Raw genomic sequence first — 13023 nt, 5'->3', positions numbered from 1 at the left:
ATATTGGGATATTTTATTCGTCCTTATTGTGTTATATCTGGGTAATGTCAGATTCGTGGCTGCGAAATGTATTCAGGTGTTATAGAAATTTACATTATTCATAAAAATAATGTTCTCACCTACACTCAGTCTGACTGTTCTGTAAAAGCTGTCTCACATTTTGTTGTTAATTATGTATTTCCTCGCTGAAAAACTTGCATAACACAAAAAACGGAATAAAGCTCAGTCCTTAACTGAACGACCTGTGTTTAATTTTACTCACATTTTGTAAATCAAAAGTACTACAGAGAGTTAACAATACAAAGACTAACATTAAAATTAGAGAAGGTTTGTGAGTTCCGAACACCATTTCATACGCCTTCACAACGTTGTTGAACCAAGTAGATAGCTTTCTCCTAACAAAAAGTTTCAGGTGTTAAAAATGATTTATAAATTAGACAGAGCAACCAATGGAAACAACAGATATGAGGACCTTAAGGAAAATATGGAGAGTAACGAAGCTCGACAACATCAGAAGACAAAACATCGGTCAACAATGTTAAGTTATAAATCGGTTCTTAGGATAAAATTCCACAGCTTTTCATTAATGCCCTTCAAACTTTGGTGGCATAATTCTTGGGAATAATCAAAGCAATTTATACAGAGACATCATTTATTTTTACTAACATTTTTAATATTAATCTGGCTATACCATTCTATTAACGACTGAAACAGGAAACACCGTTTGCTACCCCTTCCACGACTGGAGTAGGTATAGGAGGGAAGAAAAGTAGTTCATCCATTTACGTAAACTAGGAGATATCGCAATGTTGAGTTTGATAATTTTCATTGGGTTTTTGTTTAATCAAAGTACAGTACTGTATTATCACTTCGTGTTTTTACTCACGAATTGAGCTATCCAATCGGACGTATTCATTATGCAGTGTATATTGTACTGTTATAGCATATTAGCGTACAATATAGAGAATGAAATTAAATTGAAAATTATCATAATATGGATATTTAAACTCATTTTTGACAATGGTGGCCATTCATTTCGATACAGGCTTCAGTTCTTTTGTGCATATTATCACACTATAGACTATTGTACCTAATTCCAATTATCAGTTTCGTCTTTCGTACGAGTAACTCATGTTGAAATAATTCTGTACCTACTCTATTAAAGAGTACCTTACGTATTGTTAATTCAATCTTCACTTCTGCCCGATCCGAAAAGATAAAATTACTCAGACATACTATCTACTGTCCGTCCAAGTGGTAATGTCGTAGGGTCGTAGAAAGGGAGTAAATCATGTGACAGTTAATTACTTAACGATACCCTTTAATTTAAGTTATTTTAAATAGTAGTATAATATTACGTAGACGTGCAATTAACTCCTAACAGAAATTAATGTTTTCAGAAAAGAGCTAAGACAGCCCAGCTGCTAGACTTTACAAAGGAGCGAACAGAAGCAGGTGGGGGAAACCGGAATGCGACGTAGGCAAACGGACGACAGTACCTGTGCGAAAATATGATTCATTATTGAAATCTCTTTCGTCACTGGAAAACGCGAACATTTTTCTGGAACGTACTCTACTCACTCAGTACTGCTTACGCGCCCTCGGCTCTGTATCGTGAACGGTTGGAAGTTTACTAGTAGAAGGGGTGGGAGTGAAGTACATTCAGAAACTCAGGTACAATAAAAATTGAAGTAAAAATAAAATGCTGTCCCGGTATAATTGAAACTTGAAAATCGAATTTGGAGGCCCAAAGAAAATATATTTCGAAAAATTAATACAATTTTGGACCGACCTAACTCAATTACATATTGACCTAGGTTGAAACTTATTTCGCAAAAATGATCTCCTACGTACGGAGTATGGTAAATAATAAAATTATTTATTTACCTTAAATCGTTCTAAAGGTATCCCACTTTACTTATGCATTTTATAAATATATTTATATTTGTATTTTAGGATAAAATAATCATAATTTTTTGACATACTAATTTTAGTTCACAACATGCCACAAGTTTAAGCTTCAATTTGGTACCCCAACGAAGTCTTTTACCCACTTGAAAATCTACTTTTCGTCCATCGGAAAGATAATAGATGTCGGAAAATGTGAAATAAGAGAAAACAAACACTGAACATGGCGTAAGGTGTAGAAAGTGTAGCATGCTTATACAGTGTTCTTCGCTGTCGATTCGTCCGTTGCACGGCGGCCGGCGATAGCAACCGACGTTACCTCCCTCACCAATTCAGTACAAATATACAATGTAAAATGCAAATTACCACGTACAATTGAGTAAAATTACAAAGAAAAATAATCACGTACCTTATAACATGAGATGTTGGAAATGATGTCCTTCATGAACACACTTCTGGCATCTTTTTAGGAAATGCGCATTTACACGCACTTGGCACGTAATAGGATTCTGTAAGAAGGGAGAGCTACTACGTAACAACAGACACCGTCGTGCCCGTACAGCAATTGCCAACCTGCTAAGAAACATAGGATGGGAAGTACATGATGAGATTCATTGTGTGTCTGAAGATGATTCTTATAGAAGAGTCGATATAATTGCCGTCAATAGAAGAATCCAGAAAGCGATGGTCGTAGATCCCACGATTTGCTTTGAACGAGACACGAATCAAGCACTTCAGATAAATGATGACAAGCCAGCTGAATATGTACCTTGTCTTCCATACCTCAGTGAAAAATATGACATTTCGCTTTACAACTGGGATATTGCAGGCTTACTATTTGGAGCAAGGGGTTGTTTACCAAAATTTACATGTAATATCCTTAAATACATTGCAAAAAATGTATATAGTATTTTGAAGCAGAAATTTAATAAATTCAACACTTTCGGTGTTTATAAATTAAAATGTCAATTTCCTGATTGCGAAGCCCAATATATAGGTCAAAGTGGCAGAACATTTGTTACAAGATATGAAGAACATAGACAAATTTCAAACAGTGAGTAAAAGGGTTCAATCAGCGTTTAACGAAAACATTTATAACAGCCAACATTTCTTTACTAATATAGAATCAGATACGACTATCCTGCAGGTACAACATAAAGGTCAAACTTTAAACATTCTAAAATCCATATAGATTTATAAAGACAAAATCACAAATAAAAATAATTTAAATGATAAAGCTACAATTGATAGTAACATTCTCTTTGATCTGTGTATTGCTTTTCAATTTGACCAGCGTAGTCATAACACACGCCGCATTCAGTCGCCTACCCACACCGGCGTCGCATCTCAGCGAAGTCGTAAGTATTCATTCTGTACTATGGCCGTTTTCAACTTTAAACACATTATTAAACTTCAATTTCAACATTTTTTAATAATAATATATCAAGAGATTATTCTCTGTACAGATGACCACTGATGTTAGGACCGCACGTCATGAAACATGTATGGTTTAAACATGATTTTCAATGTGCATTTTAATACTGTGATAATTATATTGTCTTTGTGTGTTAAATTTTTTAATCAATTGAATGAAAACACTGTCGAATTAAGACTAGGTTTTAACATGTCTGTTACAAGCATGTCCAGCGTTGTGAATCCTAGGAATATAGATCCATAGAAAGGAGAAACTTAAGGTCGTAATGTTTCTGCCTCACTACAAACCCTAGTAATACCGCACTTCGATTATTGTGACGTTTTGTTAAGTGACCTAAGTTCTGAACCGTCAGTCAAGTTACAGCGAGCTCAAAATATATGCGACAGATACGTATGCAACGTCCGACGATATGACCACATATCACCGTCCTTCGCAAGTCTTTCGTGGCTCCGACTTAAAGAACGTAAACTTTACACTCTTTGTCTTTACTCATTCGAATTCTGCATAACTTCAACACCAAATTACCTTTCGTCTTGTTTCTCTTATCTATACTCTAACCACGGCGTAAATACCAGATCACTTATCTGTGGCGCGTTAAGTGTACCTCTTCATAGAACATCTCGTTATTCATCATCTTTTACAGTATCCACTTCGCAATAATGGAATTCCCTGTCACAAAGTATTAGGGGCTGCAAGACAATAAACGCTTTTAAAAACAGCTTAAAAGATAACCTTCTTAGCATTTCACTCCAATCATACTGACCTAAACTATCACTGTCTACATTGTTACTCCCTCCTTTAGACATGCATCCTGATAGTGCTGTATTTTCAAAATTTTCATAATAATCTTTTTCTATTATCTAACATTATTATTTGAAATATATTAACATTCTATGTATTTTAGCTTAATTCTGCTACATAGTTTGTATTTCAGTGTTTAATTAATAGTTCATAGTATTTTGTTGTTTAATTCGTAAATAACTCTTGTATACATGTAGCTCTTATCTAAATCAAATTGTTGAATTCTTTGGATTCTTTTATTATAGGATATCGCTTAATTTTTGTCAAGTGTGACAAACGATTCTGACGTCACAACATGGCCGACGTAAACCAACACGACCTTCTCACATACGTCGACCACATGACATCACCCCATTCTCCAATCTAGCCAATATATATTCTCATAAACACACTAGCGATATCCTATAGTCATATAGACCCGAATTCTTTGTAGGTTCATACATATGTATGTATACTTTTTGCTGGTTGAGTGGAAGAGAAGGACTTACGACCTTAATTCTGCCTGCTAAAATAAATTATTATTATTATTATTATTATTATTATTATTATTATTATTATTATTATTATTATTATTATTATAACACATTTCACACAAAAGAATTCACTATTCTCTTCCTTAGTTCTTTTGCCAGAAGTACATAGTCGATGCTTCTTTTTTTATAAAATAACTTATTTATTATTAAATGAAATTAAACACAATGCATGCATGCATGTAAGTATGTATGTATGTATGTATGTATGTATGTATGTATGTATGAGCTATTCCATCTCAAATCGACCGAAATATAGAGAAAATTGACATTTCAATTTCTAAATGTAATGAAACTTTTTTTATAAGTAGAGAACTGCGATACAATGCTTTGTGCAAAGTTTGAGGTATCAGAACGTCATAGTGTTTAAATTAAAAATATTACAATTTATCGTATTTTCATAAAATTAGCAACTTTAAACTGTTGTATGTTGTAGCTCCGAAACCCTTTCACCCAATGATCAAAATCATGCTTTATTTTGATGCTGAATAAGTAAAGTTTATATTGACATATAAACAGACTTTTTTACTTTTTATGGAAATGAAGAAATTTAGATTTTTTCCTCATTATGATGCCTTTGCTTAGGAAAAAATATTTTAAATATATATGGTTAGATTCCGCATTGAAAATTCAAATAAACACATATTTTTTACTAATGGTATGTTGATAAGAAAGTATTGAAAACATCAAATAAAGAAAATAAATAGTACGCGCGCGAACTAACCAGCTGACTGTGAGACGGGAGCTAGCCGAGACAAGCAAGGCCAGGAGACAAACACGTGATGTTTCGTCTAGTTAGCATAGCTGGGCTAGCTTTATCACAAGTTTTCATAAACACAGGAGTAAAATGACGCCCAACGCTCGCTTATCTTCAGCTCTCGGCTAGTGCGAGCGGTACTGCGCCGTTCAAGTCCAGGCGTGTGAAAATAATTTATTTAATACCCTCGAAATTTATTGCAGTACCAATAAGCAAACATTGCCGAATTACGGGGCAGGCGTAGGCTACACAAACTTCCTGGAAAACACCATACCTCATGTTTTAGAAGACACTCCACTGATCAATCGTCAACACATTCACTTCTTGCATGATGGCGTTCCTGCACACTTCAGTCGTACGGTACTTGGATCGAAGGTTTCCTGATCGATGGATAGGTAGAGGTGGCCCAATTGCTTGGCCTCCACGCTCACCTGATCTGAACCCTCTCGATTTCTACTTGTGGGGCCATTTAAGATCAATGGTTTATTCGTCTCCGGTGCCTGATTTGGAATCCCTTCGGAATCGAATTGTGGCATCTTCTGAGGACATACGCAATACTCCTGGAGTTTGGGATCGTGTTCGCAGGTCAATGAGACAACGATGTGAGATCTGTATTCAAGCAGGAGGTGGACATTTTGAACATCTTCTGTAATGACAACGACCTGCGGAAAGAAAAACGTTCCGGTGAATTTCAATCTTGTGAAGGCCATAACTCGGAAATTAAGCATTTCCGGACACATGTTGTAATGAACTATTTTGATTGTCTACATGTGGGAAATACATACCTGAAATTATGCCCCGTATTTTTGAAACACCCTGTATATCATATCACATCATACCATATCATTTCATAAATCCACAGTTTAGAGACTGCCCCCGTGGTCTAAGCCTCTAAGGGTAAAGCGCTATCATCTACGTCCTAGGGTAGTGGTTTCAAACGCGGCTGGGGTCGATAGATGTTTCAGGACGCAAGAATCCGAAGCGCAAGTCCTCCGTTAGAGACTTCAAGCCATGTGTTCCGCATCTGAGTTTTCCGGAAAGTTGTAGATCTCCAAACTTAAATTAGAACTTCTGGATTAAATTTCTCCTCTGTCGTGTTCTAGCAATACCATAGTTGCATACGAGGTGGCATTTGTGGCAATAAGCTCACCACTTATACCTCTGCCATCTGTCCGTAAATAAGTGTAACCAAACTCCTTGAAGCTACTGAAATCACTGCTCTGTTCCGACTCCGGAACTATGGGTTAAATGAGTGTTTAGTTAAAGTGCAACTCCACTAAAAATTACAACTTCTTTCATTTATATTCTTCTCAGTCAAATTTTAATAGCATGTTTACTACGTGAAGGGCGAACAAAATCCAAATTTTGAGCTTCTAAATGTTTTTGACTTTTGATTTTTTTTTTAGAAATACCCGTATTTCCAAACCGAAGTATTTAGTAGAAGTTCTCAATCTTTAAGCTTCCGTTTTACATTTTGTTACATTCACAAGACATAGATAAACCTTTCTATACATTCATTTTATGGAATATCACATTCATTTTCCAATTTTTTAGTAATTTTGAATATATTATTATTTCTTCTATATGGTGAAAAGTAAATAAACCGACAAACTCCGGGAGGTTGTATGAGACACCAAAACAAACAGTTTTCTTTTGTCATATTGTACTGTGAGCAGTTATTTCGCGAGGACACCAGATCTTAATGTAACAGAAACCATTGCCATGCTTTATTTCTTGAGTGTCTTACAAAGCTTTCACATACCAAAATCACTGCAAAATATGTTCAAAAACATTTAGACACCAAAATCACTGCAAAAGATGTTCAAAAATACCTCCATTGACTTGTACACAAAGATTACACCGACGGGACATGGATTGTCCAAGGCGGTGAAAGACTTCAGACAGAATTATCTTTTATTTCCCCTGCTGCAGCAAATGTCGGTGTCACCAGACCGGTTTAATAAAGCACTGCACTGGGTCAAGACGTACAACAAAATGTTAATTTGTAGAGTCGTCATGAACTGAAGAACATTTATACCTTCTGCCGGGTTAATAAAGCCTCTGAATAAAATATGACATTAGAGAAAACTGTTTGTTTTGGTGTGCGATACAACCTCCCGGAGTTTGTGTGTTTAATTATTTTCCATGCTGTATTATCCATAAAAAAATATTAGTAAAATTAACTAGCAGCATTTCTTACAAAATAAATACATAGAAACATGCAGATACGTCATAAATATTCGCAGTAAAAATTGCATCCAGATTGATAAATGTTTGGCATAAAAAAGTTGGTATTGAAGAAAGAAAAAGAAACTTACGGAAAAATGGTTTTGAAATTAAAATTAATATTTATGTAAAACATGCCTATTGAAATTCACCACCTCTACATTCATCTAGTAACTTCAGGGAGCCAAATTTAGAACAAAAAGTTCCTGGATTTGGAATCAGTAATTTTTAAATAAGAATTATTATCTGATTAAAAAATAATTTTGACTGCTCTTTAAGTACCACGCCACCTTACAGTCTTAATTTAAAAATAAAATTAAACGTATTTGTAATCATAATTGAATTAAATCCATTTGGAGTATGAAAATATATATTGTAAAGAAGTGAAACAGCCAATACATTTTTTCTTTCCTTAAGAAATGAAATATCCAAAACAAAAAAATTATTACACAATGTCCCTCTTAGAGGGATCGAGAATTAAATGCTCACCGTTAGAATGAGATGAAGATATTGTTGTGATTTACATCTGACAAGATGCAGAAACTGTCCAAATTTAGCACCAATGGTTTAAAAACAGTTGCATGTTCATGCGCATGCGCACGAACTTTTATCGTGGAAACTAGCCTGGCGCCATTCAGTAAAACATTCCGTGATTGGCCCATTCTTCTTCATTGAGGCAACAATGAAAGGGAATGTGTATCTGGACATGTGCAGAACTTTTGTTGCTGATCAAATCTCCCCCAGGATCGGATTTTCAGCAATGTGGGACTCCACCCCTTTAATTTTGAGCAGTACTTGGATTCTAGAATGCAAACTTTCACAGTAGATTAATCGGAAAAGGAGAACCCTTGCCTGGCGACCTAGGCCTTGACGCCCTTTGATCTTTTTCTAGGGCTTTATGACGAGTGTTGTGTACAAACGTGGTACTTGACACTTTGGAAAAACTGATACAACGCATTATAAAATATGCAGCTGCGCTAATCACTCCACAAATGTTATGGAACACTTGACAGAAGGTTGAGTACCTTTTGGATGTCTTCAGGGTAGCTCGAGGCGTATACATCGAGTTGTATTGACCATTCTCCGAAATTCGGAGAGTTTTTATGTCAAGTTATATAAAATGTTATGCTATAAAACCATTATTTGTACTTTAATCAATCAATCAATCAATCAAACTCCTGTATCTCCTCATGAGGAGCATAGGGCATTCACAAAGTGCCTCCAAGTAGCCAACTTCTTCACTTCGCTCCATGTTTTCCCCTCCCTAGCAATTTTCTCCAAAACTGTTCTCTTCCATGTATTTCTTGGCCTTCCTCTTGCTCTACTACCCTGGGGGTTCCAATCCAAAGCCATTCTTTCTTCTGCTCCATCTTCTTTCCTGATTGTCTGCCCTATCCAATTCCACTTGCTTCTTTTGATTTCTATTGTGATTTCTTCTGAATTGTTATCTTCCATAGTTGTGAGTTTGTGATTAGATGTGGCAATCTGATTTTTAAAATTCTTCGTGAACATCTATTAACAAATGTTTGCAGTTTATTTATACTTTAAATTAGCACTTATTTCTCAGTCCCTCTAGGCGAGACATGGTGTATATAGCTAAAATGCAGTTGGAATATAATACTACCAAATTTCGTAAAACTTTTCAGAATGAATTAATTTTAACTTCGTCATGTGCCCTTGAGTTCTAGAAGAAAGATATTAAATTGGTGACATTTCTGATGAACTTTACGGCTGCAATCTATGAAACTTGTGGTCAGTGTTACAGAGTAGCAAGCGCACAAAGCTGTATTGCGATGTATTTTGTTGCAGGTATGTTTGTTTCGGTGCGGTTCTGTTTTCCGAGTGGGAAGAGTGGGACTTCTTGGACAGTGCGTACTTCTGTTTCATCAGCCTGAGCACCATCGGCTTCGGAGACATCGTTCCGGGCGAGAGGATCATCAAGAACCAGGAGATCGACCTGAGCTTCATCTTCTGCTCCATGTACCTGATGCTGGGCATGGCCCTGATCGCGATGTGCTTCAACCTCATGCAGGAGGAAGTGGTCCACAAGATGCGCACCTGCATGCGGTCCATCAAGTTCATGCTCAGCTGCAGACATCGTGCTAGGCGGAACGCCCAGGAGGAGGCATTCGAGACTCGGCCTGTTAGATGACACCCACACGGTAAGCGGCTTTGTTTTCTCTTCCTCGCTCTCAGCCCAACATTGTTAATCCATTTTATTCCACTTACAGAATATCCCACCATCTGACAAAGTTTCACAGTTCGCTCTGCTTAAAGACTAAAGATTCATTAGTGTCATGAAACAACAATTATTGTCATCAGACATTGTCACTACGTAATAATAACAAATATGTTCCACAAGTAATAGTTATTTACGTACAGTGTTGCAAACTGGATCATACATGTCCGATGATTTGATATCATGTACGATTGTACGATCCAACCCACAGATAGTACGCAAATCGTACAATCCAGTCGGGAAAGAGGGAAACAAATTGAAGAAACCGGGAATTTTAAAAATTCGTTATTTACGACATTTGAAATGTTATATATTGTATACATTTCTGCAGTATTATATCACATACTATTGGCTTGAGCAGCAAATGCTGGAAACTAAGTTCATTAGACATTCAAATAAAAATTTTCGAGTTTTTTTTCCAATGAAGAATACCAGACATTTTCAAAGTTATTTGCTTCCATAACATACACCTTCTGAATAGTTTGTTATGCCAAATACTTTTTCTTGAACCTACCCACCTTAGTTTTTTTAATTTCAACGCGAAAACGCAAGTAACAATGTCAGGACGATCAGTGGGTTTTTCATGTGGGAGTAAAGCAATAGCTATTTCAGGTTATTGTGCATTGTAGGTGAAAGTAAAAAAAAATAGTTTTGCTATGCTTTCGAACAATAAACATAGCATTTCGTATAGCTGTTGCATGTAGAACTTGAAATGTAGAGAGTAAAATCATTTTGTCCTGCTAAGAGATCTTGCTGAAATGATCGGGAGACTACAAAATTTTGTAAGCCTCTTATTTTATCAGTAAGTAATACCTTTTGGTCTTTCCTTAGGAAGTGTAATTTTGCGCTCTCTCGAGCCAATACTGAAGAGAATCACGCATATAAATATCTACACCACACCGTCATTAAGTATATGAAAAGACCCACCTCCACTTGATTAATAACTATAAAAATATTTGATTTTTAATAACACTATTAGCTTACGTAAGTTTTGTAGTTATGTATAACAGCCGCCACTCAGTAAATTATAGAAAATAAGAAGATCTAATTTCAGATATTCTCTACATCTACTTATATAACCCCAAAATGTTTCACTTCCATGTCATTAATATGTATAATTTATGAAAAATAGTCACATAATGGGATTAACTATAATAATATTTCATTTCTAATGGTAATAATGTCATCAAACCACCTCAAATTTTGTAGATTTTAACATCCAATGCACAGCCGTATTCAGAAAATTACACACCGCAGAATCAGACGTGTAAATAATTTTTAGTAAGTCTTGAAATTTTTAGTAACCAATTGAATTTGTACTCTAAATATCTCAGCAATCCTGCAGGTCATAGCCTTCGTGTAATAGCCTATTGTTTACTATAGTGTGTGTTTTGTTTTATTCTTAAATGCAATTAGTTCTCAAAACTGACGAAAGATGGATTTTGGAAAATAGGAAAATTATGTACAAAAACTAACGCTTCAATGAAAGTTATTATTTTTCTGAAAATCCTTGGATGCCAAGCTTCAAAATGACGTGTCACTCATTAAAATCCGTTCAGCCGTTTTCCTGTAATTTCCATTACGATTTCAATTTATATATATATAGATGCATTACAGATTTGTTCTTAAACAATGCCCTCATGTCTCCAGGTCCAGATGACAGCCTGATTTTCGTAGACTAAACATTATTTTAGCTACGAATTAAGAAATCCGTTAAGTACTTGTGGCTACTCAAAAATGATGCAAACAACGATTCCTCCGTTTATTTCCAAATATCTCAGGCAAATTCTCTCTTAAAAGCTCTCATTAGACTGAACATTAATTACTTTTGTCACTTAAGGATATAATAAGTTGATTGTAATGTTTTGGGAACACCGGAACAGAAAGAGAAAAAGAATATATTCGGTATACATGCGTACAAAGGAATACTGAAGTCTGTATATTGGAACATTATTTCTTCGTCATGTTTTGTGGTAGTGCCAGGGCAGAAAAGAATTGTCAATTTTATAAGATCTACGTGAAATTGTGGCAATGGAATCAGAAGATAGCGATGGTGGTCCTAGTAGGTTCTACTCGTACAAAACTACATCAGGTGCCCTGAAATACAAAAGACAGAAACAAAATTTCACAAAGTTATGGTAAACTACTATATTTCCAAATTTAAAGATTGGTTGTGCGCTGATGAAACAGAATGTGGAAGAGCTAGATGTAGGTTCCGATTCTTCTGTTCTTGCCATTGCTGATTTATCACAAAAGTGATTTCTTTCATTTTTAAGCCTTCTCTCATGGTAAGCAGACAAAAAATGTTTAAAAATCATTTTATGCTCCCATATTGAATTTTTAACAATCATTTTCTTATAATAATTTTAAAAATCATTTAAATTAAACGTTCTGGACGGAGTTTTGGTAAAATACTCTAAAATAGGCCCATTTTTATATCTTCCAATTAAAAGTGCGGTAATTTGGAACCAACTGTGCGATCTAATCAAGCCGCAGGGTTGGCAACGCTGTTTGGGTAACTCCTTAAGAAAGCGAGCGTTTACGGTACTAGTAAGATGTTTACGGACGAGCCGTCAGGCGAGTCCAAAATATTGTAACGAGTATTGTTAAAACGCTTTCTTAATGAGTACGTACAATATTTTGTTTCATACTACAGGGTGTTCAGTTCAAAATGTGTCATGGCTCGCTGTATGCCGTCATGTGGCTAGCTGATGAGCATAGAGAATTCAATCTTCCTACACTTCCGCAGAGGTGTATAACCTAAGAGGCAGAGAAGTTGCCTAGCAAGTACGGCGTTCATTTTGAAGAGTACGTACCGATACGTACGGTAACGCCGGTAGTGGCAGGAATGTGAACTGTTTGGAAATACGTACTGTCGGGATATGGGGAGAGAGTTAAGACGATTACTTACGTATTTGTTGACATTAACTTGGACGGTCAACATGGACACGGAGCATTTGATTTGTGTTGTGGAATGTTACCGTACGCAACCGATGATAACAAATCCCTGCGTACGACTTGCCGGCGCAAAACACAGTTCGAAAGAGGTTATGGTAGCACACAGACCGTACAGACCGCCATCTGTTGCTACGACGTTCAAGTTATACCGTACACGTTCTCAAGTTCA

General features: G+C 35.9%; 1 protein-coding gene across 9 annotated transcripts in view; it reads left to right on the top strand.

Moving 5' to 3' along the window:
- Positions 1 to 13023, top strand: part of sand (sandman) — a 1680707-nt gene that overhangs the window by 1545084 nt on the left and 122600 nt on the right. For all 9 annotated transcript variants that reach the window (XM_069842971.1, XM_069842966.1, XM_069842970.1 and 6 more), the window contains one exon: positions 9467 to 9819. In XM_069842971.1, the coding sequence (XP_069699072.1) occupies positions 9467 to 9809 (343 nt within the window). In that variant the 3' untranslated portion in view covers positions 9810 to 9819. The remainder of the gene's footprint in view (positions 1 to 9466; positions 9820 to 13023) is intronic.

This window comes from Periplaneta americana, chromosome 13, assembly GCF_040183065.1.
Source record: "Periplaneta americana isolate PAMFEO1 chromosome 13, P.americana_PAMFEO1_priV1, whole genome shotgun sequence".
NCBI classification, from domain to species: Eukaryota; Metazoa; Arthropoda; class Insecta; order Blattodea; family Blattidae; genus Periplaneta; species Periplaneta americana.
The sequence above is the reverse complement of the archived record's forward strand: the minus strand, read 5'-3'. Positions and strand labels throughout refer to the sequence as shown.